At 53.0% G+C, this 26,583-nt stretch overlaps 1 protein-coding gene and 1 long non-coding RNA gene across 2 annotated transcripts in view; one reads left to right on the top strand and one right to left on the bottom strand.

Moving 5' to 3' along the window:
* Positions 1 to 223: 223 nt before the first annotated feature.
* Positions 224 to 26,583, top strand: part of PIK3R3 (phosphoinositide-3-kinase regulatory subunit 3) — a 353,625-nt gene continuing 327,265 nt past the window's right edge. Inside the window, exons 1-2 of the mRNA XM_074961824.1 lie at positions 224 to 332; positions 1,067 to 1,828. Of these exons, the coding sequence (XP_074817925.1) occupies positions 1,519 to 1,828 (310 nt within the window). The 5' untranslated portion in view covers positions 224 to 332; positions 1,067 to 1,518. The remainder of the gene's footprint in view (positions 333 to 1,066; positions 1,829 to 26,583) is intronic.
* On the bottom strand, positions 10,534 to 16,038 carry LOC141992574 (uncharacterized). Its single transcript, XR_012640615.1, has 3 exons — positions 15,676 to 16,038; positions 11,696 to 11,863; positions 10,534 to 10,808 (listed from the first exon to the last, which is right to left on the bottom strand). It is a non-coding gene; the product is annotated as an uncharacterized LOC141992574 (long non-coding RNA).

The raw sequence follows: 26,583 nt of genomic DNA on the forward strand, positions 1-26,583 counted from the left end.
TCCCCACGCCTGGCTCCCTTCTGCCGCAGCAGCGAGGAGACCTATATATCACAGCCAGCGAGGAGGTGTGTCTACTGACATCACCCTATAAATACTGTGCGGCAGTGCAGGAGCATAAGGGGGTCTGGGGGCGGGGGGCCGGGGGAGCGTGAGCGCTGCACGGAGGACCTTGCCTCGGAATCTCTTCCCCCCCCCCAGAAAGGGGAGGCTGGGGGCGCGGGCAGAGACTTGACAGCTTCCTGAGCCCATCTTTCCCTGCTCTCCCCGGCTGGCAGGGAGCCCCGGGCAGCTGCAGGCGGCAGACAGAGCCGGGACACGCCTGGCACCGAGTGGTAAGAGGCATGCACTTTCTTAGGAGTTGCGGCACCACGGCTAAGTTGTTGCAGCCGGACGCGGGCTGCGCTGGTGGAGGCATGCCGGTGGCATGGGCAGGCGAGGGTAGGGAGCGGATCTGTGTGTGTGTGTGTTCGAGGTGGGGGGAAGCAGCTGTCTCTCCCTGTGGCTAGCTATTTTCTGCTCCTAAGAGCTGTGGACATTGGTGGCGGTGGGCAGCAGAGTGAAGGGGAGGCGAGTGACTGACGGGCGCTGACAAACAGGAGCCAAACGGGCTTCTCTCCTACATGCCTGGGTCGTCGCTGAATGCTGCGTGGAATCACGTCGCTTTGACTTTGCGTGGGTTTGGTGTTCCTCGGGCAGTTACATCCCTGAAGCGATTTTTGAAATGTACCCCCGCTCCCTCAAAAAATTCCCCATCTCCGCGTATTGAACCAGATCCTGGCACGGATCTCCGGCTGCCCTCTGGAGGAGCGTTGTGCGCAGGGAGAGGCGTATGAACGACTGGCCTATGGAGAGAGGGCACCGTGCCCAGTTTCTCCTCCTTTGCCGCCGCTCGGCCCCGCTTTTCTTGCCTGCGGTGCCTGATCCCTGCGGACATCCCCTGTGGCCAAGGCGCCCGTGACTCCCGCGGTCCCGGCGTGGCGTTTTGGGTGGGAAGCTGGGCTCCGTCGGTGCATCGAGGTGGTGATGATTTAAGCATTAATACGCTCGCGCTCTCTCTCTCCCGCAGGGACGGACCAGGCAAGCGATCGCTGACAGGACGGGATCCCAAGCAGCGTCGTCCGGGAAGACAGAGGGCTGGCGGGCGTCGCGGGAAATGTTAGATTAAACCCGAGCTGGGGGAGAGACAGGTAACTGCAATCTCCTCCCTGTGCTCACAGCGGATGGCACTGGGATTATTACGGATGGCTGGCCTGATGGCAGCATGCTCTTGACCCCTTGGGGCTGCCTCCGATCCCCGCGCTCCTGGAGTGGGAGGCTGGCAGCCGGAGCTGCGACTCTGGGGGTGCCCAGGGGGAGTGTTAGAAGTTCTGGGAGCAGCTCTACCGACCTCCTCTCTCTGCCCCCCACCACCCACCTCTGATCCCAGCCCATCGCGCTCTCTCAGCACCTCCCAGTGCCCGCTGGGACTGGCGGAGAGCCCCTGGCGTGCGAGTGACCCCTTGCCACCAACTTCCTGCCATGGCCTCGTCGGACGGGCTGCAGTACCGGGCGCTTTACGAGTATAAGAAGGACCGGGAGGAGGACCTGGCGCTGTGCCCCGGGGACCTGGTCACTGTCAGCAAGGCGGGACTGCTGGGCACGGCCGACTACAAGGAGGGGGACGAGAGGAGCCCCAAGGGCTGGCTGAACGGCTTCAACGAGCGCACCAAGGAGCGGGGCGACTTCCCGGGCACCTACGTGGAGTACCTGGGCCCTGTGAGGATTGTGGCCACCGCTCTCAAGGCTCGGCCCAGGCCTGTGCCCCCCACCCCCACCAGCCAGCTGTGGGGTGAGTACCAGCTGGGGATGGGGGGTGGGCGGGGAGCGTCTGTTTGATGAGTGTGTTCCTCTCCCCCCGGGTAGCAGCCTCTCAAAACTCTTTAGACCAAGGGGCGGATGTTGGGGGGAGCCACTCTCGAGGCCCCGGGCTAAGGTCAGCCATGCCGCCCTGAGAGCCCATCTCCCAGGGAATGGGAGGACCCCCTGCCCACGCACCCCTTCCTCTTTGGGGGCAGGGCTACGTTCAGACAGCTCCCACGGTCTCCACGTGGCGGGAGGTCAGGCAGCTGGGCCTCAAACCCCGTGGGCTCTATGGGGCAAAACTGGCCCATGCCCCCACAAAGCGGTTGCTCCGTCAAGCATGCCTCCGGAGGGTAGAGAGGGGAGGGGTACATGCCTCCAAGACACCTCCTCCAAGCTCATCTTTGCATGTAGAAAGTGGGGGCCGGCTGGACACGTGGCTCTGGATGTTTGAGCCCAGCCGGGCACGCGGCTCCTAACCAGCGGCAGAGACTCAAGGGCGAATTGGCGCGACGCAAGCCGGCTGGGAGTTTGCTGTGCTGGGGCGGGGGGGATTGGACATTGGCACGGAGTCCTGCAAGCGTGCCTGGGGTCTCACAGTCAGGGCCTGTTAGAGGCCTCGATCCTGATCACGGGGTAGGACTCTGCTGGCTCCTGGCCTGCATGAGATCCGGTTCTGGCAGGTTTGACTCATGGAGCAAGCTGGCTTTGGGCCACTGGCTGGCATCACAGGTGACTTTGAATAGCCACCAAAGCTGGGGCAGGACGGCGCGGCTAGCACTGCTGTGGACCCCCGGTTCTGTGGTATTTGCCAGGTAGTCCTGCCTCCAAATCCTCGGCAGAAGAGACTGGGGCTTCCTTGACACCAGGGGAATTAAGTCATCCAGGGCCCTCTGGATGCTTAGGCTGCAGTTTTCCGCTGGGAAGTGGGGTTACCTCTGCCAGGGCATGAGGGATGGCAGACCCGAGAGCTCCCTCAGTGTCCCAGTGGAGATGCACGCCAGCCCCAGAGGTCAGATCAGCTCAAAGTTTGGGGGGCTCGGCTCTGGGAGGGGGGACGCGGTCGGTTTTGTTCCGAGCGTGTTGCAACGTATGCACCGAGCCCGTCGCTCCTCTGAGCCAGGCTGGCCAGAGCATCAAAGGCTGAATGAATGGGATCATTTACGTGCGCCATACAGCTCAGCGGAGCGTGTCCGAATTTGTACCAGTGACAAACAGAAGCTGGCAGCACTGCGAGCGAGCCCGGGGCTAAGCGCCCCTCCACTTCTGCAGGCGATCGGGCGCAAGAGCTGGTAGGGAGGCAGGGGAGAAAAAGCCCCATGGCATGCTACCCTGGGGAGCCAAAAGACAGGCTGAATGCCCAGCCCGCAGCAAGACAACTGGTCAGTGGGTAGGATAGGGCACGCAGTGTAATGCTGTCACCTTGGTAAAGCTCTTTTGAGATCTATAGCTGGAAAATGCTGGATAACATCTTGTTGTTGCAGCTGTGGGGGACCACGGAAAGGAACATCAGGAGCTGTATGGTCTTAACAGATATGCCCCTATGAGAGGTGTGGCTGTAGAGGTGTAGGATTTCCTTTCAAGGACCCACTGATGGCAGAGGGAAGGTGGTACGTTGCTCCCTAGCTTAGAGTCCTCACTGTCACTTACTCTTTTCTTTCCCCCCTCCCAAAGTGACTTCCAAACTCATTTCTGGTGTAATTAGTTGTGTATCTGTCCTGCTTTAGTTTCCTGTGTCTTGCAACTTTAAATCTGAATCAGCTCCATGCAGATTGTTATAGAGGGAGGGGTACACACTGTGCTCTCACCGGAAGGCTTTATATTCGTTCTTTCTTGGTCATTTGCTATTCAGATGATAATCGAAACTTGTTCTGACTTGGTGTGGGACTCACCCCTGCAGTGCCTCCTGGAATTAGTATTCCAGCCCCCAGAGCGCCCTCTGCAGGCCACTGTCCCATTTGCCGCTGGGCCCCGAGTCCCTCCTGGACCCCAGTGCCCCTTTTACCCAGGGTGCTGCCCCCTGGCAGTACCCCCACAGATCTGGGTCTCCCCTCCCTGGGGAATCCCCACCTCGCCTCAGTCTATGGCCACTGCCAGTCATCAACTAGCCCCCATTCCCTGGGGCCCACTGCAGTGTAAATGCCACTCATCATAGGCAAGAGGTGTTTGGACCTGCTGCCTTTGCCTACCTTTGGCTTCCCCCTGCAACCCCAGTACCTATTTGGCCTTCTTCTAGGCCTGCAGCCTAGGGGGTTTCCAGGCGGGAGCTCCCCAGGCCTTCGTCCAACCCTGCTCCACTCCAGGTACTATGGTACACTCCCCAGCAGCCAGGCACTTCTCCCTCCGCCTTTATAGGGCTAGCTGGGTCTGTTTGGGGCATGGCCCCAGCTGCGGCTTCTCCGCCAATCAGCCCAGCTTTTCCCCTGCCCCAGCCCTCTCCCAGGGTTGTTTTAAGCCCTTCAGGGCAGGAGCAGGTGACCACCCCGCTACACTTGGAAATACATGGCTGCTCTTGGTCTATGGAGAACCCATAAATCCTGACCATAAGGTCAAAGAAAACTGCAGCAAAACCCTTCTCTTTTCATGGAGTCACTTAAAAACAGGAGCACGTTTCTAGCTAGGGTGCTTGGTGAGTTGCAAATGTATAAATATTTGTAGAGACTGCAAACCGAGTCCGATGCTGCTGTTTGTTGCATGACATGGGTGGAGTCTCAGGTGGAATGTTCTTGGGTCTGGTTTCTGCATTAGCAGCGTCCTTATCTGTGTTGTATTTGAATGAGGATGCCCAGAGTATAGTAGGGCCCGGATAAGTCAGGAGTCGCTCTGGAGAAGTCAATGCAGTTCCATAGCCTGAGAGGAGAACTCAGTCTGTGGGGGAAGAAAATTAGGTTTGTTGTTGTTACTGCAGCCTGATCATTGCTACGTGTGTGATTGTGTTAAAGAAACCCCATTTGGCTGCCCAGAGGAGAGGGGAAGGGATGAAGTGGAAGGCTGTGTAAACCCGTGTTGCTGGCAGATCAGGGTGTCAGACTGGCTGGGATTTTTCCCCCGCAAAGCCAAGCAGTTTTATAAATCTGTTTAGGTTGCAGGGTCTCACTGGTGCAATGGTTCCAGGCATGAAATCTCTGGCTAACGTCACGTCTCTCTGACTTTCAGATTATGCGACTGTTTTTGTTGGAGGGAGGAGGGGTTAAGGCAGTGGCTTTCAACCTTTCCAGACGACTGCACCCCTTTCGGGCGCCTGATTTGTCTTGCTTACCCCCACGTTTCACCTCACTTAAAAACGGCTTGCTTGCAAGATCGGACACAAAAATACAAACGTGTCCCAGCCCACGGTTCCTGAACAAGTGCTGACTGTCTCACTTTTACAATATAATTATACAATAGATCAATTGGAATATAAGTATTGTGCTTACATTTCAGTGTATGGGATATAGAACAGTATAAATAGTCAGTGTCTGTATGAAATTTTAGTTTGTTCTGACTTTGCTGGTGCTTTCTGTGTAGCCTGTTGTAAAACTAGGAAAATGTCTGGATGAGTTGTTGTACCCCCTGGAAGACCTCTGCGGACCCAGGGATGTGCGAACCCCTGGTTGAGAACAACTCGGTTAAGGCACCAAACTGGGACTCAGGACACCTGGGTTCAATTCCCTGCTCTGCCACAGACTCAGTTTGTGAACTTGGCCATGTCACTGAGCCTCTCTGTGCCTCAGTTTCCCATCTGCAAAATGGGGAATAACAATCCACCCGTGGTCTGCCTTGTCTATGACTATAAGCGTAACGCCAGCCGACCCTGGTCATCGGCGGGCGGGATCGAACCTGGGACTTCTGAAGCGTAGCATGTGAATCTCTACTGGCTGAGCTCAAGGGCCCCTAGACTCTCTAAAGGGGGGCAGAGCAGCACACAAAGCAGGCATGGGTTACATAAGCTCTTTGGAGTAGGGACTCTCCCGCTGTCTTTGCACAGCACCCAGCACAATGGGGCCCTGAGCTCAGTTGTGGTCCCCTGGGGCTGTTGCACCTCAGATTAGAAATCGGTTGCTAAGGCCAACATCGTCAAATTTAGGGGCTTAAACTGAGGCACTTACCTCCATATTTAGGCACCTGACTGAAGAGACCCTGTCTGTCAGAGAGGCCAAGCACACGCAACCCCCCCCCCCCCCCGACTTAATCTTTAAAAAACATTGAGTATAGCTCGGATGGGGGTGAGCCAAAACCTCTGCTTGATCGCAACTCGTGTGCAGTTACATAATGCACCCGAGCCAAAAGAACCAGCCTGGTTCGTTCTCCTCTCCGCCAGGCCGTGATAAAGGAGAAATCTCTCTCTGGGCATAAGGTCTGTTCGCTTCCTGGCTGGGACCTCTGCTGGGGTTTACTCAGCTCAACACAGCGTGACCTACCCGTGGCCGAACTCTCTCAAGGACCGGCTTAGTATCTCCAATCCTCTGGCGTCTGTCTGCCTGGCTTGTGTCTCGTGCGGGGATTTCGAACCAGGTTAGCAAAAGGGCTTGTGTGGTTTTGAAGCGGGCTGGAGCATTACGCCGTTTTGCTGATTTGAATGTTGGTTTCCTTTCTTCCTTGCCATCTCCCTGAACTCGATTAGCGAGCCCCGCGTTGAGAGGGCACGGCACAGCATTGTGAAGTTGCGGGGGTGGCTGGGAGCAAAGGGTGGTAGCAATGCCCCATATGGCGCTGCAGGATCATGCCACGCCTGAGAGGCCCACAGAGAGCGTGATTGATTTAAAGGAGGATTAGCCTCTGAGGAGTGACATGAAGGGGTGTCCTTATTAGATTTTTCTAGTCCTGACTATTAAGGCTGCAAACTCCACCTGGGATTGGCAAGCCCAGCTGGCTTGCCTCAGCAGCAGTGACGCTTCTGTGATAGAAACCGAGCCGGCCGTTCTGTTGGCGATGCCCTGGGCACAGCACAGAATCCAGCTCGCTCTGCCGTAGCCGGCGGGCTCTGCAGGAGTGAATGTTTGCAGGTGAATAAAGGGCCAAATTCAGCTGTGCCCTGCCTCCTTGCAGCCATTTACCCCGGTGCCAAGCGAGTATAGCCACTCCTGAAACAGCATGGCAGCATTTTGCATCTACTTTGCATCCATGTAAGCAACCACGGGCAGGGCAGGGCAGTGGCGGATCAAGCCCGGTTTGCACGCCGACACAGGGAATCGTGTTTGTATAGCTGGCCGCTCACTCTTTATTTTTAAAGCTATCGCCGTTAACCCAAAGACTCAGCTGGACCTGGAAGTGGCTGCAGAGGGAATTGCCCTAAATTAACTTTTGACAGGTTGCCATCAATCAGGGCTTTGCAGCCTGTTTCCATGGGATTTCTACCCACTCCCCCAAGAATACAGTTCTACTAACCTCCTGTAAGGTTTCCAAATACACATCTGGGTTGAGTTTCTCTGGAAAACAGCCAGCAACGGTTACAAATACCGAGACTGCTTAAAAGGTGACGACCCCGCGCTGGGTTGACAGGCCTGTCAGAGGATGAAAGTCCTCTCTCTCATGAGCATCTCATGATCCTTACCATAGTCATCCTCGCAACACCCCTGTGAAGTGGGGAAGGGCTAGGGCTCGTCTCCCTTCCTTAGATGCCTGATCTGAGGCATGCAGAGTGTCCTCCTGATGTTGCACCATTATAACGCGTGCGTTGGGACATTGCATCAAGAGGCAGCCGTTATGACATTGCAACTCTCTGTCCTTGGCAAGTGGGCAGTGTCAGGACCTGCACCAGGATTTTCTGTGGCCAGCTCCATCCTGGTGTGGGATCTGCCCCCTTCCATCTGGCTGTTCAGAGGGGAGGGTGTCTAGTGGCTCTCCTGTTTCGTCTCCCCCTACTATGCCTGGTATTTTGACCATGCTGCCGTGCCAGTCACCCTTGGCAGAGATCTAGGTAAAGCAAGCAGAGCGCTGAGCTAGCCTGCATGTGACTCTAGATCCAGAGGAGGGGTGTGTCTGCCTTGTTCGGTGTTATCCCATGTGTTGTACAGTGGGCTGCCTTTCGTATGGAAAGGGCAGTATGGAATCACAAGGCGTGTCCTGGGCCAGCGCAGAGCTGTGCAGAGTTGTCTGTGCCACGCCTGCCTTCATTATGCCACGCTCTGCTCCGCAGTCTGTCATCTGAAGGACGGGTTTATTCAGTGAACGCTGTCTGCCCTGTCCGCGAGCAGGTCACGGTCCTCTGAAATGCCTTGCTGAACTTCAGTCAATGAGCCTTGCCTTGAGGATCACAGGTGAAGAGCTCCTTGTGCCTCTTCCATCTTTGAGCTGGGCTGGGCGGTTTTCATCTTCTGGGGAAGGATCAATCCAAAGGGGCAGGGATGCCGTTCACCACAAATACTCACAGTGAGAACGTTTGTGGCATTTGACCAGTTCTACCCATCGCCAGTTCTCCCTAGTGACTTGATCCAAGTTTGAACCCAGGTCTCTAGACATGAAAGGCTCATAGTTAAGGCTTCATTTTAGTCACGGGTATTTTTAGTAAAAGTCATGGACAGGTCACAGGCAGTAAACAAAAATTCATGGTCCATGACTTTTACTATGTACTCCCATGTGACTGGGGTCCCAGGGGGACCAATTGAGGTCACTCACTTAGGATGAACTGCAAAGAATGGGGCAGACAATCCCCCAAACTGGTGGATATTCCAATACTTCGATTTACCAAGCCAGCATAAAACAGCTTCCTTATTACCTCACTGGTTACTCAGAAGTCCAAACAACACGGTTTCCTTAAAGTGATCCAGCCTCAGGCCTCCATCCAGGTACCCATGTCAAATATGATGAGGATTACTGAAAATCTTATTCATTATGTAAGAAAGTTCTACCAATCCCAAAGGATCGGACACTTTACCTCTCAGGTTAATGAATATTTCAGATCTTACCCAAATACATGCTTACAGCCAATTCTTATTAACTAAACTAAAATTTATTTTAAAGGAAAAGAGAGACAGTATTGGTTAAAATATCAGTATACATACAGACATACGTACAATTCTTGAGATTCAGATTCATAGCAGAGACGGAGAGCTTTGTAGACACGAAGAGTTCTTTCAGAAATAGTTCATAGGTTATAGTCCAATGTTTGTATTCAAGGTGGTCCAGTCAGGACTGGGATCTCAGTCCTTAGGGCTTAGGCTTCCCCTGCATGAAGCATCAAGCAGGTCTGAGATGACAGGATCAGGATCCAAGGGTCTTTTATACATTTTCAGGTCTCTTGTGACAGCTTGGAGTCCTTAGGCAAACAATAAGCCTCATGGGGACTTGGAAGTGGACCATTTCCTAAGCATCGCTGGTAATTATCCACACAGATTAACATAGGGCAATTTCCTGCTTTTCCATCATTCGCAGCTGATTTGCTGTACATTTCAAAGAGAAATGAATGCAGTGATATCCTATGTTTACAGTTCATTTAAATGTTAAGATGTCATTTTGATCTCTGAATTAACAGAATACAGCATAGACAGGGACTGTTCGATTACATTGTTGACCTCTACCAATACATATGTAAACACACAAAACCACAAACATTATCTACCAATATGTTTTTAAGGGTTGAATATGAGCCATTTATCCTGCAGGATGCTTAACCCTTTCTGGTCATGCATCACACCCTGACTAAAATTTGGGTGGTAGGGGTGGTCCAAGGGTGCTGCATAGGCTGGGGGAGGTGGCCCGGGACTCCTGCTAGTGCTGGGGGTGGGAGGGTTGGCGGGGCTGGCAGGCTCCCTACCTGGCTCCATGTGTCCCTGCAGCTCCTAGGGGGCTCCTCGTACTGCTCCTGCCACAAGCGCCGGCTGCACAGCTCCCATTGGCCAGAAATCGCAGCCAATGGGAGCTGCAGGGGCAGGGTCTGTGGGCCATGCCACTGGGAGCTGGGAGCCCTCCACCCTGAAGTAAACGTGTCCCCCAACTCCCTGCCCCTAGCCCTGAGCCCCCTCTTACACACTCAAACTGCTGCTGTTGACCCACAGGCTGCCCAGCTCGGGCAGTCCCTGAGCCAGCACCAGCCACTGCAGAAGTCACTTCTGTGACCTCTGTGACAGACTCGCAGCTTTACTTATAGTTCATAGCCACATGGTGGCTGTATTTCTGTCAATGGTATATTTAACTTGCAGGAAATTATTCAGCCAGTAGATGTCTGTGGGTGCAGTACTGAGTTCCAGGCCGGGTGTGTTCACTGGTAAACAAGGGAGGCAAAGTTGGAACTCAAGTTGTGAGGGGGTGCCTCTTTGTGTCTGATTTTATGTTAGTTTTTCTGTAATCAGCTCCTCCTATTTAAGACAGACTGATTTCATTTCTACTTGAGCTTTAAGATAGGCATTGACTGGGGCTGGAATTTACATGGTGGAAATGAGCATGTAACACTGGCTACATTTGAGTGTCTCCTGCTAGTGGCATTGAGAAGAGCCTGCTGCCTATGTCTACTATAGGGAGCCCTTTAGAGTCTTTTCCTTTCTGAGCCCCCAACCCCCACCCCCCATGCTATAAAAACTCCACGGCCCACCTGTGCCACAATAACTGGTTTTGTGCATATAAAAGCCCGGGCTGGCTTTAGGGGGGACTTCAGTTTTCTGCCCTGGGCCCCAGTGCGTCTGATGCTGACCATGCTTGGATGCCCTCCCCCCCCCCCCCCCCCCCCGCCCCGAAACTTGCTCGAGGCCCCGGGCCCCTGGTTGAGAATCACAGCTTGAGATCAAGCAGCTGGGAAAATCTTGGTGCGGTAGCTCCAGGGCTGTACCCCCGCTGCAGACCTATGCCAAGAGCTGTGAGGTTATTACAAACAGCGCTGGGGCTATTTCCGTCCACCGAAGCTTCCTTTGTCCTTGCTGTTGGCCGTTGGCCGAGTTTCACTTCATTAGGTGTAATTGGGATTTCTCGCTCCTGGCTGGACAAACCAGAGAACTTTCTTCGCTGCATGACAGTTTATCAGAGGATGCTTGGTAATGAGGGCCGCTGACCTTCAACTGGGGAAAGGGAGAGGAGAAAATGGGTTGGACGCGCAGAATTTTAAACAGTGTTTGTTTCCCTCATGCACTGTGCAAACCCGTCCTGAACGTGAATTCATCTGCCACGACCCGAGGTCCAAGGTCCTTTGTTTTTCCTGCAGCCGCTGTTGGCGTGGCTAATGAATGGGAAAATGCTTTGCTTTCAGTGCTCCAATTCCGGTCGGGGATGGTAAGTCAAGGAGAGCCACATTTTCCCTAAAACCCTTTGCTTGACAACATGTGTGCGAGTGATACGGCTGACGCACCAGGGATCAAACCAGGGATCTGCAGAGCTAAAAGCTTGAGCTGCTGCAGTTTGAGCTAAAGATCTGTAGCTGGGGCTGTAACAGAATCGTGTTGTCTGTGGATTGGGCACACAGAGGGGCCCTGTAACACTGGCCAGTGGGGTGCGTGTCTGCAATAAATTCTTTATGCTGCATGTACTTAGGGGGCCAGCTGGTCCCATGGAGTGGAATTGCCAGAGGAAGTATTTCGTCAGTGACGCCAGCTTCACATTTGACTCTGGTTGGCAGCGGCTCAGAACTGTTGCCATCCACAACTGGCCACCTTGCTGAAAAGCGAAGGGACTGCTGGGCCTATGAGACCGGACACCTCTCAGCCGAGGTGGTCCTGCGGGGCTGAAGCCCTTCAGGCTGTGGTGGTGGCAAAGGGAGGAACCCAGGTTTGTCTCCTTGCACTGGAAATTTACCGTCCGTCCCCCCCGCTCCCCGCAGCTCCAGGGCAGAGTGAGCTCATTGAAAAACTCAGACCCAGCTTTTGATCTCCGTACAGCTACATGGGGGGTCACTCTGGATTTATCGCAGGGTGAATGAGATCAGAAGCTAGCCCGGAACGTCCGCACGTACCTTTTGCGAATGACTTTCTGGGCCTCGAGACTTCTTACCCCAGTTTTTCAGGAAGCTCTTTCGTTCGCCATCGACAGTTGTGCAGTGTGTCAGTACAGTTTGCTCTGCCGAACACCCAGCCAAGGATCGGTGTTGCCCCTTGGTTCCCCCAGAAGGCTGGGGTAGGACCTGAAATAGGTTGTGTAAGAGGGGTCTTTATTTAACAAAGCTCATGTCTGACCGGAGACAGACTAAAGCTGTTGCAGCATCCATAAGTTGTGCTTACTACTGTTGTGTGTTCGTAAAGCGCTCGGGTGGTGAAAGGCAGTTGTGTACATTAGGGCAGGGGGTCAGGTGGGGCACAGCTGTAATAGCCCCCCCACCTCCACTTCTCCCCTGAGCAAGTGCCCTCAAGGTGACCATTGCACGTATAGTATGTATGTATTTGCCCAGAGTGGACCGTGCCTACATGGCCCTGTTGTGTTTATAATTGCACGGGGAAGTATATATAAAACAGACCGCCAGGCTACAAACGTATCCATGATGTCTTAGAAATAATGCATAGATTTTATGTGCCTCGAGTTGATGTGAACCCTGATGAATTGCTTCGAGCTGACAGAACTTAGTTTTGCCTGAAAATTAAATCTTCCCAACAGGGCTGCCTACATTTAAAACCCGGCTCATTTTTTGTAGGCGGGTGTGTTACTCTGCCCCTTGCGTGACAAGCTTGGGTCCAGTCTAATGTGAGCATTGGCCTGGAGAGAGGTTAATCTAAGACCGTGGGAAGATCCTCCTCTGTCTGTCGTTGTTTATTTGTATTACTGTAGGACCGTCAGGGCCCCCGTTGGGCAAACACATTGCAAGCTCTTTGGGGCATGGATTGCTGATTGTTGTCTAAATGGACAGGACAGCCGGGGCAGAGAGGTGAAGTGATAGTCATCTGCTGAGGGTATTTTGGCCTGGAAAATGCTGACTTCTAGGCTCCGCTCCTCAACTGGTATGAGGCCACATTGTCTGCCGATCAGTGGAGTCCAGCTGAGGATCGGACCCTGTTCCCCCATTTGTGTGCATTAACTGGGAACAGTTGTCTCCATGTACTGGTGGTTCTCTGCCTTTTCCGCACCGGGGGAATTCTCCTCCCATCTAGCCTGGACTCCCCTTCCTTTTTATAACGTGGGATGGGCAGGGTAGACAGCACCCTTGATTCCTGTGCTTGACCCTGAGGCTGGGAACCCGGGACATACACCCTAGTCGCTAAGCTATGGCAAGAAGCGTTTGTGTATAACCCACCATGTGCTGTGGGCGGCTATAGCCTACTGATCTGAGCACAAATGCAGCATTCAGAGGAGGTTGCTCCGTGGAAACAAGAGGGCAGAGGTTAAGCAAACTCGTCTGCGCGGTGTAAGCAGGTTGCTGTTCCGATATTGCCAGGAACACGGTAACCACTGCCCAGAGCACCACGCTGGTGCAGGCGCTGCGAAGTCTCCAGAAAGGAAAGGAACCAGCATCATCACGGGGTTGGTGCTTGGTTTGTGGCACTATCCTCGAGAGCCGATCCCCTTGCTCCAAAGGGCCCTGCAAGTTGTTGCTCATTTCGACCGCCCTCGCCAGCTCCGGTACTTCAAAAGGGAAATATTCAACTTGGAAAAGATATGACCCGGGGAGGGAGGAATATGACAGAGGTCTATAAAATCATGACTGGTGTCAAGACCGTGAATAGGGAAGTGTTTTTTTACCCCTTCACATGGCACAAGAACTAAGGGGTCACCCAATGAAATTACTAGACAGCAGGTTTAAAACAAAAGGAAGTACTACACACAACTCACAGCCAACCTGTGGAACTCCTTGCCAGGAGATGTTGTGAAGGCCAAAAGTATAACTGGGTTCAAAAAAGAACTAGATAAGTTCATGGAGGATAGGTCCATCAATGGCTGTTGGCCAAGATGATCAGGGATGCAACCCCATGCTCCAGGTGTCCTAAACCTGACTACCAAAAGCTGAGACTGGACCCGATCACTTGATAATTGCCTTGTTCTGTTCATTCCCTCTGTTCAACCCTCACCACGCTCCAGGGCTTGGCACTTTTATTGAATCCATGTGCAACAGTCCTGTGTTTTCCTCCTCAATGGGAAGGGTGGGAGCAGCAGTGACACCAGGCACTAGGGACGGGTATGGGGTGAGGATCAGGGCCAGGCACCGGGGGGTGGGCGTGGAGCAGGGGCGAGGATTGGGGCCAGGCATGGGGGACGGGTGCAAGGTGAGGATTGGGGACAGGCACCGGGGACGGGCGCGGGGTGAGGATTGGGGCCAGGCACCGGGGACAGGTGCGGGGGGCCAGGCACCGGGGATGGGGGTGGGGCAGGGGGTGAGGATCGGGGCCAGGCACCGGGGACGGGCACGGGGGTGAGGATCGGGGCCAGGCACTGGGGCCAGGCACCGGGGACGGGCGCGGTGCAGGCGTGAGGATCAGGGCCAGGCACCGGGGACGGGCACGGGGGTGAGGATCGGGGCTGAGCAGCGAGCATCCCTGGAAGAGTCAGGGACGTAGGTGTGGAGGGGAATGCAGCGCTCAGCACTGGTGATGTTGCAAGCCGACTTTGTGGCGCCCTCTGAGGGAGGCTGCTAAGGCGGATTTCCTTGGAGTTTAGTTCCCGCATCTCGTAAGCGCATGAGGTGTTGAAATGCCATCTGGTCTGCTGCAGTGGCTCCTCCTCCTGACCTTCTGGAAGAGGACATGGCACATCAGCCAGGCCCCCCCAAGCAGCCCTGCCTCTGGGCAGAGATCTCCCAAAGCACTGCCCTGCATTTTGTGGCCTGAGTTGGCCTGATCCCAGTACCGTGGAGAGGTGCAGGCGGGTAAAAGATGAGGCAGTTAAATACCAAGGCATGTAGCCTCCTCCCATCTGGCTTTTCTCACCTTGCCTTCTGCCACTGTGCAGCCCGGGCTGTGAATTCTGGAGGCATCTCCCTTAAATTACCATGAGCCTGGTGTATTCACCCTGCAGCCCGCTACCTTTTTCTCCCACCCATCCCTTCGGCCCTTCTGTTTGGATCACACTTGTGATCGTTTTGAGGAGTGGAACTGGGGGAGCCGGGGCCAGGTTTCAGCGGGATCTAGATCGGTCTGACAGCAGGGGGCTTGGGGATGCAAGGCCAGGCCAGGCAAGGGGAGCCTGGAGCCTCAGGCCTGGAGCCAAGGCCTGGAGCCTCAGCAGATAACGCTGACCTCTCGGCACGCTCAACAAAGCTCTCTCCGCTACAACTCTGCCGGCCTCCCACAGCGCTGAATGGCAAATGAAATAACTGGGTTCCCCTACAACCGATGGATGTCCATCCATCGGTTTGATACTGCCAGCCATCTTTGCTCTCCTACTGGGGTGGGCGAAGGGACCTCTTACTCTGAGCATGCTCATTTCACTGCAGCTCCTTCGCTCGACACCCCAGCCTCTGCATCCTCAGGGCCCAGGGTTGCCACCTTTCTAGTCGCACAAAAACTAACACCTTAGCCCCGCCCCTGCCCCGAGGCCCCGCCCCCGCTCATCACATTCCCCCACCCTCCCTCACTTTCACTGGGTTGGGGTGCGGGAGGGGGTGAGGGCTATAACTGGGCATGCGGGCTCCAGGATGGGGACAGAAATGAGGGGTTCAGGGTGCGGGAGGGGGCTCCGGGCTGCAGCAGGGAGTTGGGGTGCAGGAGGGGGTGAGGGCTCTGGCTGGGGGTGCGGGCTCTGGGGTGGGGCTGGGGATGAGGGGTTTGGGGTGCAGGAGGGGGCTCCAGGCTGGGGGTGGGACCGAGGGAATCGGAATGCGGGAGGGGGCTGCAGGTTGAGGCAGGGGGTTGGGGTGCAGGAGGGGGTGAGGGGTTCAGGGTATGGGAGGGAGCTCGGGGCAGGGGGTTGCGGTGCAGGGGGGGTCTGGGCTCTGGGGTGGGTTTGGGGATGAGGGGCTGGGGTTCAGGTGTGGGCTTAGGGCTGGGGCAGGGGGTTGGGGCGTGGGCTTACCTTGGGTGGCTCCCAGTGAGCGGGGCAGGGCTAAGGCAGGCTGCCTGCCTGGCCTGGCACCGCACTGTGCACCAGAAGCAGCCAGCGGGTCCAGGTCCTTGTCACAACCCCCTCCGTGCGCATTGAGGGCTGTCTTTCTCGTCACCGGTTTGCCTTCCCGTTTCCCAGCAGCCCTGTAGCCAGCCAGCAAACATCCCGATAACCCGGTCACGTGCAGCATTCATAGGTGGTCCCAGGGCAGCCCCAGATCTGTCACAGGCACTCCACCACACCTCTGCCTCCCAGCCCTGCCTGCGTCTCTGAGGGCTAGTGACGGATACCAGTGGCTGAGATGAGGAAGTGTCGGCTTCTGCGTACGGCAGGGGACTGAGACTCCAGAGATCTGGGTTCTGCTTCCACCCCTCCCCAGAACATACATGCATCTTAGAAGAGCAGGATCAGCAACTCCTGCCTCGGTGAAGCTAAGCCTGCTGACCTGGCTAATTTACAGCCTGCTGACTTGGCTGCTTTTAGCAATAAGCCATAGTGGTTTTAGGCACTTTACTGGTTTGCCAAAGTCTCCCCGTACACAGTCACTTCATCTCTCAGCGGTTCAGGTTCCTGTCTGTACAATGGGTACAGCACTCCGTCTTCTCCCTCCCCGCTTTGTCTGTCTGGGCTATTTACATTGCAAGTCCTCCAGGGAAGGGCTCGTCTCTCACTATGTACAGCGCCAAGTGTCGTGGAGCCTCGAGGTGCTATTGTGACACAAATACAAAAGTCCATTGTTATTAGCCTCACTGTATAAATGCAGGGATTAAGCCCAACAGAAGGTTTAAAACCAGCGTTGCCGAGTTCAGAGCTGGTGTAAGTGGCATGGTCCATAGACTGAAATCAATCTGATTAAGGCGCCTCTGTTATCGCAGCATATGCGTGTGTCCCGACCTTTATTGGGTTGAGCCTCACAACCCCACAGTGAGGTAGAGCAGCGTGGTTACCCCCATTGTCCGGATGGGGAAATGACGCCCAGAGGCAAAGTAACTGACCCAGGGTCCCACAGGGAGAGACTTCAATGTGGATCTTCTAGATCAGTGGCTCTCAATCTTTCCAGAATAGTGTACCCCTTTCCGGAGTCTGGTTTATCATGCGTACCCCAAGTTTCACCTCACTTAAAACTATTTGCTTACAAAATCAGACCTAAAAATACAAAAGTGTCCCAGCACACGGTTACTGAAATATTGCTTACTGTCTGCTTTTTACCATATAATTATAACATAAATTGATTGGAATATAAATATTGTACTTACATTTCAGTGTGTAGTATATAAAGCAGTATAAACAAGTCATTGTCTGTAGGAAATTTTAGTTTCTATTGGCTTCGCAGGTGCTTTTTATGGAACCTGTTGAAGAACTAGGGCAATATCTAGATGAGTTATTGTACCCCTGCGAAGACTCCGCAGACCCCTAGTTGAGAACCACTGTTCTAGGGGCCTAGCCACCGGACCATCCTTTCTCTCTAACGGGAATGCATCTGCTTAGGCCAAATTTGAATGTAACCAGAGATGGCAGGTCTGAGCACCCAGCAGTTTCCTATAGCTAAACACATCCTGGAAGTGCACAGGGTACGCCAACGGTCATACCTGACGCTAATGATCAGCCTCTTCCGCACGTGGCCTGGGATCATCCTCATCTCCTAAGCAGGGACAGCAATCCACAAAACACAGATGAGCTTGCACCGTAGAAGGCACAGGAAATTAACTGGCCCTGGCGAGTGACCCCCAGCAATCGAGTCACTTGCAGAGCTGTTTTGATCTTAGATTTCTTGAATGATTTCTGTAGCTAGCTAGTTTCCTTGCTGAATCCACCCCTGAATGAAATATCTCCAAGCCAGGGTTGACCTCCAGTGGCAGAGAAGGCTTTGTGCTTAACACTCGCACGCACGTACACACACACGTGTGCAATTGCATTTCAAACAATAACAGCAACAGCCGTAGCACAGGGCAGCTGGGCTGCAGTCAGGAAAATGTGGCTCTTGCTTCCCACTGCGTCCCTTTCATCCCTCCCAGTCGGCCGCGCTGGTTCTCTGACGTGTGATGGCTTTTGGCTAATTATGCTGTCCCCTGCTTATGCCTGTCTGTCTGAGGCTGATTGTCTTATTAATATTGTTTGCTTTAAGGGCCAGGAGCAACACAGAGACAGGGGACCTACCCTTCGCTTCTCCTTTTCCCATAGCGAAACCGTTAATGTCTCGGGAAGCAGCATGACCTAGTTCAGCAGTTCTCAAACTTTAGCAACCTGAGGACCCCCATTTTGGTTTTAAAATATTTTTTGCGGACCCCCCAGGCCCTCCCGCTCAGCCCCAGGCCCCACGCCCCCTCCTCCCCTGCCCCTCCTCTTCCCCGCCTCTTTCCACCCCCTCCCCCGAGCATGCCCCGTCCCCCCCCCCTTCCCTCCTAGCGCCTCCTGCATGCCGCTGAACAGCTGTCCCCCCAGCGTGCAGGGCGCGCTGGGAGGGAGGGGGAGGAGTTGATCAGTGGGGCCTGAGGACCTCCTGGAGTACCCTCGCGGATCCCCGGCGGTCCGCGGACCGCAGTTTGGGAAATGCTGGCCTAGTAGTTAGGGCTCGGCACTGGCAGTCAGGGGACCTGAGTTCTATTCCTGGCCTTGTTTTGTGCTTCTGTTTCCACTGCCACCCTTTGTTCCTACTGAGCAGTGAGCTGTTAAGGTGAGCTGGAATGCACTCGCTTGTCCACTGTTAGTACAATAGGCCTGTCATAAATATAAAGGGAAGGGTAAACACCTTTAAAATCCCACCTCTGCCACCATGTCAAGGTTCCTTCCCCACTCTGAACTCTAGGGTACAGGTGAAAGGGTTTTTCCTCTGGCCAGGAGGGATTTTAAAGGTGTTTACCCGTCCCTTGATATTTATGACAAGGCCCCTGATCTCCACGGGCCAGCAGGATCCTCGAGAGGTCATCCAGTCCTGAGGCAGGACCAAGGAAACCTAGCCCGTCCCTGACAGGTGTTTGTCTAGCCTGTTCTTAAAAACCTCCAGGGAGGGGGATTTCCCAGTCCTGGCACTAAACACTGCTACAGATGACATCACTGGAACTCCCTTGTTATTTAAGGACAGATTTATAGGTAACATGCAGCATTTCGGTACAGCCCCGTTACTCCCCTGAGTAGCCCCATACCACATGAGCAGCAGTGCCATTGCCTTCCAATGCACCCCAGAGGGACAATTCAAGGTGTGGAAGCTAATCACAATCTGACCCACTTCTGGCCCTTTAGATTCCCAGCCTGGCCAGCAATCCTCCTGTCTGGCCTCGGCTCCCCTGAAGTTACTAGGCTTCCTGTGACCTACCCTTCCATGGGAATTAACCAGACATGGGCCTGACATGAAATCCCAGATTCAAACGCCCCAGAATCAAGGTGCTATTCCAAACCCGCACTTAGATCCAAGTCTTCCAGCTGGTCCCGGTGCTTCTCATGAGCTGAACCGAAACCCCAGAGCCACAAATCTCCCAGAGTCCTGGGCTGTTTGAAACCCCATTTCAGGAGTGTCAGTTTGCATCTTCAGCCCGTCCTTGAATTATCCACCAGGCCACTTCCCCCCTCACCCTCTTGAAATTCCCGGTGCACCCATGAGGTCTCAAAGAAACCAGTTGACTCATCTGTTGATCTGTGTCATCCATTTATCTTGCCTGGGAGTGGTTGATCTATGTGGAGGGGGAGGGCTCTAGTAATCCTGGAACTGAAGCAGATAAGTGCATCCGTCACCGTGGTATCTGAACGCCGAGTGGGTGAGAAAGGAAGAGCGTGGATGGTTAAATTGTGGAGGGAAGGTTGGGGAAGGGAATCCACTGAGTGTAACTCAAACAGAAGGCTAGAGAGCAAGGATGGAACGAACAAGTCACGTGCCTCGCATCACACTCATCTCTTGTTTGTGTTACATCCCTTTCCACCGCTTTTCCTCCGTCTTTGTCGTAGGTTGTCTGCCATCCTGTGGATAGCGATGCCACAGGGTGATGCTGCCATGATCTGAACCTGCCAGTGTTAGAGTGGGTCTGAAAACAGAATCCCTGTCCCAGAGGAAATCCTGATATTTCCGCAGTTATTTTCATCTTTAATCAGGACGAAATGTAGAAACATCGACAGTTGTCATGCAACTAAAAGATGTGAAAAATGTCAATCCAGACACATCAAAGTCGTTTGTTTTGACATTTTTTTTTATTTGAAACAAAATGTTTTCTCCTCAGGGTGCAGAGAAGAGCCACGAGAATGATCAAAGGATTAGAAAACCTTCCTTCTAGCCATAGGCTCAAGGAGCTCAATCTATTTCACTTAACAAAGAGAAGGTTTAGGGGTGGGTTGATCACAGTCTATAAGTACCTACATGGAGAACAAATATTTGGTACTGGGCTCTTCAGTCTAGCAGAGAAAGGTCTAACATGCTCCAGCGGCTGGAAGTTGAAGTGACACAAATTCAGAATGGAACTAAGGTGTATCTTTTTAATGGTGAGGGTAATTAATCACTGGAACAACTTACCAAGAGTCGGGGCGGCTTCTCCATCACTGATAATTTTTTTAATCAAGATGGGATGTTTTTCGAAAAATCTGCTCTAGGAATTATTTTGGGAAGTTCTCTGGCCTGTGTTATACAGGAAGTCAGACTACATGATCCCAGTATTCCCTTTGAATCTTGCAACCTAAGAATCTCTTCCATTTTCTTCTTTATAGGTTCTTACAGCACCCTCATCACCAGAGTATCTGAGCAACTTCCAGTAGTACGTTAAGCAACATGATTAGCACCTGTCACCTGTGCTTTATTCTCTCTCTCATCCTCTCCCCCAGGGGAGAACCGTGTGCACATGGAAGCATTTTGTTCCCGTAGGGTTTTGTTTTTTCAAACGCACAAGCTGCTCTGTGTGTGTATATTGAGAAGGCTGGTCGGAGAGGCGTGCTGTGACGTGAAGATGACATTTTAAGTTGAAGTGTCAATTTGAAATGAATCGGTCGGTTCTGAAACAACCGATTTGCTTCAGAAAATTGAAAAAAAAATCAAACCCAACATTTTCCCATAGAAAAATTTGACAAAAAATACTTTCTGACAAAACCCAGAACTTTTCCTCCTCAGATTTGTAATTGGCTCTAATCACTGTGTGTACGGGAAGTCGGCTTTATCTTTCCTTTGGTGCAAAGCTAAGGCTGGTGTGGCCAAGCCTCAAGTATCAGCCTGCAGGGACTGACAAACCTGCTTTTGTTCCCCGTTGACAGCCATGCCAAGGGGAAGCTACAGCCCCTACAGCTGCTGTTGCTACCTTGATTGCTTTGGATTGCCCTTTTCATTTTGACTGTCCCCTGTTGCCACATCATGCAAATAGGGTCGTTAAGGTTCCATGCGGCTTTATTAGCTCAGCAAGTGGAGAGGAGGGAGATGCCATTCACCAGCTGTCTGCAGCCAGATCCCCCACCAGTCCATCTTACTGGCCCCCTGCCTATGTCCACCGACTAAGGCTTCTGCTTTAAGTTCAGGCTTTGGGAAAGGCTGCTGGTCACTGAGAGGGTCATTCTATCAGTCACTATGCAAATACAGGCTGAGGGGAGGCGGTGGGTGGGAGGGAAGGGCTGACCGTGACCTATATAAACGGAAGAGAGGAATCGCTGTGTTCCCTGAATCCCGAATAAGATTCCTGCCTTGCCTTCCAAACTGTTGCAGGTGACTGAGCCCCTTTTCCCCTGGACCTGTCTTGGGCCATCTTGCGTGGTGTTGTGGTGGTCTCCAGTGATGGTGCAGCTGCTGGGTGAATGGGAGCTTTGTAGGGGCCCGATGCTGGGGAGATGCACTGGAGAGGCCAGCTGCAAGGGGCCCAGCTTGGAACACCCCAATGGCCAGGGCTGGGTGGTGGTGGGGCTTTGGGGAATGTCCCAGTGGAGATGAAGGGCTCTTGATCTCCAGTCCCTCTTGGAAGGAGAGAACGCTGCCCTCTGCGAGAACTGTGCAGAGCGGCTTCGCTGCCTCAACTGCCCAGAGACTTTACCAAGGAAAATGCAGTTTAATCCTCCTTGAGTTTCCTTCCTCCCATTTTAACCAGACATGATGGGAACCTGGGACCTTAGGCACAAACCCTCTGCCACCTGTGGTGAGGGAGTAGCTCAGCTCAACTCCACTGAGGAAGTGGCAGTAGTAGGTTGTTATCCTCTCTGCTAAGGGACATGTCACACAATACTTTGGGGGTATCTCACCCCCCTCTTATCTATGTTAACTTCAGTACATACCTAGCCCCCATTACTGGGGACTCCTGGTGGACTCTCCAGGGCGGAGGCCATCTGTTCATTGTGTACAGCTCCTAGCACAATGGGGTCCTAAGCCCAGACTGGGGCCTCCAAGTGCTACACTAATGCAAATAGTAATTCTCGTCTCTTCTCGTGTATTTACTCCACCTGCTGAAAAGTCCTGATCTCTGCAGACAGGGGTAGAGAACAAGCTCAGGCTGACACGGCTCCTTTCACCCCGGCATGCATTATGGACAGATTGTGTGGTGTGTGTGTGCTGCTTCCCCCCTGCTTAAGTGCAGCTGCTTCTGGGGTGAAGCACAGCAAGTGCCCTAGTACACAACAATGCTGCATACAAAAAATGCCTCCTCCAATGGAAACAGTAGGTCAGAGGGGTGTAACCCCCAAGATGAAATTTGGACAAGACATCAGGGCTGGCTAAGGCTCCTTTTCTTGCTAATTACCATGAGATCAGCAAAGGCTCATGTAGTCAGGGCATGTCTGTGTTATTCAAAATGCCGGCTCTTCCAGCAGCATTAATATCATCTGGGAGGGGTGGAAGCACATCCCTTAGAATCTCAGGGTTGGAAGGGACCTCAGGAGGTCATCTAGTCCAACCCCCTGCTCAAAGCAGGGCCAATCCCCAATTTTTGCCCCAGATCCCTAAATGGCCCCCTCAAGGATTGAACTCACAACCCTGGGTTTAGCAGGCCAATACTCAAACCACTGAGCTATCCCTCCACCCCCATCACTCCTGAATCACTACATGAAACCTTATGCTCAAATAAATTTGTTAGTCTCTAAGGTGCCACAAGTCCTCCTGTTCTTTTTACTTTTGTACTCTCTCTCTACATGTTTCCCAGCCAACTACTAACCCAGCAGATGCCTGCTTAGCTTGCGAGAACAGCCCCATCCCTTGATGTGTGAGAGCGGCCGGCAGGGCGAGGCAGCCTTGCTTTCCTCCAGCGGAAACCTGCTGGTCTCTGTTCAGCGGCAGACATCTCCCCCAGCCGTCCCCTCCCGTCACCAGTGGGCACTCATGCTGGCTTGCTCAGCGTGCCGGTAATATCAGGAGATGGAGTTTTCTTCCCCTTTCAGAGGTACACTCCACATGCTGCCTCGGGGCTCAGTTTTTAAGGCATGGCTTGAGTCCTTCCATAGGCAGACGTGGAAGGATAGACCCTGACTGCTGCTGGCTCGCAATCACGGTTCTGAGATCTAGGCAGTGTGCTGCAATGGACAGAGCAGGCGTGCAGGACTTAGGAGACCTTGGTTTTATTCCCAGCCCTGCCACTGCCTTGCTGTGTGCCCCTGAGTAAATCACTTTGCCTTCCCAGACTTTGCACGTCCTGCCTATTTAGGTTGTAATCTCTTCGGCACTGGGACTGTCTCGCTGTGGGTCTGTCCAGTGCCTGGCGCACTGGGCCGCTGATCCCAGCTGCGTCTCCCCGGCACGGCCCTGATTCTGCTAATAATATCTAGTGAAAGTGTTGAACAGAAGGAGAGCTGTGAAGTGTGGGGGAGACAGGAACCTCTGCTAAACAGCCCTGCAGGGGAGAGGTGGAAAAGCCGGCTGGGGAGATAGAGGAGTGAAAAGAGAGCGGCTTGCTGGAAAGATTGGAGATCCCCGAGGCCGCGTTTTAATCCATGGACTAATACCTTGAAACCTGACATTTGGAGCTGGGGAGTGGGAGCCCTTTTAAACATCAGCAGAGCAGAACAGCTGCCCCGGGGGACGTTCAGCGATTCAAGAGGAACCCAGTTTTAAAACTTCGTTCAGTGCATGCTCTCCTTGCTCTGCTGAGATTCCTGCCAGCCCAATGGGCCCCGCTGCTCTTTTTTTCTGGCACTTCTTTCAAACTTTGCCTGTAGTGAAAGTCAAAACAATAAAATGTGATTATGACTCTGTATATTTAATGTCCTCTCTTTAATTATATATCCACTCAGCCCCAGGCCAGATGGTGGAGCCTGTATGCTAAGGCCAAACACCTCTTGATTTCAAGGAGAGTTTAGAGTGAGGGTTTGATCTCCTTCGCTGTTTGTTCACTGAGAGTTGTACCTGCTTCTGCCTGCCCATAACTTCCCAGGACACAACAGGACATAACTTCCTTCACCACTCTGTGGCCCATTTTATCTATTTACCCATTTATAGTCAACTGGAGTTTGTGGTGGACCCTTTTTATAATGGGAGGCTCATTCTCAGCTGGATGCACTCTTCTCCTTCGCCTCTGCAAATATTGTGTGGTGTTACTGTGTGCTGCTGTCATGTTCCACCCCAGAGGTGGCTGCATTCCAGTGGCGGGCAAAGTGATTTCTGTGTGCTATGAGTCTCGATTCTGACTTGCTGTGGTCACTCTTACACTGATTCAACTCCATTCATACCAGTGGAACTACTCCTAATTTACAGGGGGGTCAGTGAGACTGGAAGGAGCCCTATGGTTTGAATCCAAGGTAGACAAGAGTGGTTGCCTTTAGAATGTCAACATTTTGCCAACACTTAGCAGCATCTCAGATTCCACTGTGTTTGCTATGACCCTATATTTAGCATAGGAGGTAAGAGCAGTACCTAAAATGCCAGAGCATGAGAATTGTGGGTAAATGTTGAATTTTTAATGGCAACCACTGTACAGTCATCTTATCATGCTGATCAGTATTATCTCACTGCTGCCATGTATTTCATCCCATCTGTTGTAGCCACCTTTTGCCCTTTGTCTTAAACTTGGATTGTCAGCTCTTTAGCACAGGGGCTGTCTTTTTGTTCTGTGTTTGTGCCGTACCTGGAGTCCTGGCCTCTACAGGCAGCCACAATACAAATAAATACAAATAATGTAGACATAGAAGATATTTTTCTATGGCAGAACATGTTTCCTGTTCCAAATCAACCCCTCCTCGGAAAAACTGTCTCCTGCCCAGATCTCCAGTATGTGGCCAGCGCTGTGTGAAATTAACATAACAAATGGGATGTGCAGGCCACTACAGGGCAAGCTGGGGATAGAACCAAGCTGTGTGTCCAAGGGGTGATCCCAGGGCTTAATTTGTAATGAAAGAGGTGTCAGGGCTCAAGCAATTTTTTTACATTCCTAACTGATGCAGCAGGCCCGGAGGTGCTGGGGCTATGAACAGCCAAGCCCTGGCACAGATTAAGCACTGGATGATCCTGCCCCACTGAAGGCACTGGGAGTTTTGCTATTATCAGGGGGAAGCAGGGTCAGACCCTGGATGGGAGGAAGGCTGGGGACCCTGTCCCTGCCATGTTGGCTGAAAGCATTCAGCGAAGGGGGGGTTGATTCTAAACTGAGCAGCGACGTGCTCACCAGGTGGGCCGTTGGCTCCTTCATTGCCTCAGAAAGAGGCTTTTTTTCCTTTTGCTGCTGTCCCATCCTGCTTCCGTGTCATCCTCATGTCGTGCTCCCCCATCCCATGCCCCGATATCCTAGCTTCCGAGGCCTGTGCTCTGTGTGGGTCCTTCCATAGCCAGGTGCTCCCACCCCTCTTCCTTCCCTGCCCCTCACAGCTGTCTGCATAACCCACCAGAGGCGGATGGCTCCAGCCTCCAAACAGCATCTGCTTCATAGATCACTTTGCTCCAGTTAGTTTCTTTGGCCTTCCTGCCGCGGAGCAGGGCAGAGGATGGTTGTATCGCACCCTCCCCTTGACTTGTTTCTGCGTGAATGGTGCAGTTGTGACTGGGTACCTCTGGATCTCATCAAATTAGCAGAGGAGAAGGCAATGATTTATAGCTCTGTGCTGGAGAGTGCTACTTCCACCGGTCTGGCTACGGTCCAGCAGGCGTTCACGGTGCAGCTGCTGGCAGGTGTGCCAGGCAGGCATCTATCAAGAGCGCTGGAATTGGAATGGGCTCAAACTTAGACTGCTCCTTTCTCCATGGATCTGTCGGAGCAGGGGATAGGCTCGCAAGAGGAGTCCGTGAAGCCCCGTTACTTAGGACATTTCTCCACGGACAAAGCTAGGATTCAATCCTGCATGATTTATTTGGCATAGACAATCCGGTCAAGCCAAGCCACAGCGTTCTTATCAACGATGTTCGAGGCACGAAGACCTCCAGGAAGTTGTGTCATTTTGCCGTCCTCAACAAGCTGTGTCGTGGTTTGTGGCTGCCCACAGTGACCTAGTGGAGACTGTCTCTATAACACCACCGCTGCAACACAAACTGATGTCCGGTACAAAACCGGTTGAGAAGGCTCCATTGCCTTTGTGGTAAACCAAACCCGGGTTGATGTTGAGCGGGGTCCCAGACAAGATAATTATTTCTCTTTCTCTGTGGACCATGAAGCTCGCCATGCATCCTCTACTATAAATCCCTCATTGGACTGAAACATATTCTGGAACTAATCAGAGGTGGGTGAAGGAGGAATCCCTATCTGGATGAAGTTTGGTCTAAGGTTTGGGGGTTAAATCAGGGGTTGGATTTGGATTCAGTGGCACTTTGGATTCAGGAGCTGCTTTCATGAGACTTTCTTTCAGGGGATGGGATATCCTGAGATCAGCTGGTCATGCTAGATTTCCACCATCTTGGACCACATCTTGTGACCATCCGCTTCATCCAGACTGGAACTGGAGAGCAAAGCCCAAAAGAAAAGGGCGGTTTTGGGTGCACAGATCCAAATCTGTAACCTCTTACTGCTGGAAGGA

Source organism: Natator depressus, chromosome 8, assembly GCF_965152275.1.
Source record: "Natator depressus isolate rNatDep1 chromosome 8, rNatDep2.hap1, whole genome shotgun sequence".
NCBI lineage: Eukaryota > Metazoa > Chordata > Testudines > Cheloniidae > Natator > Natator depressus.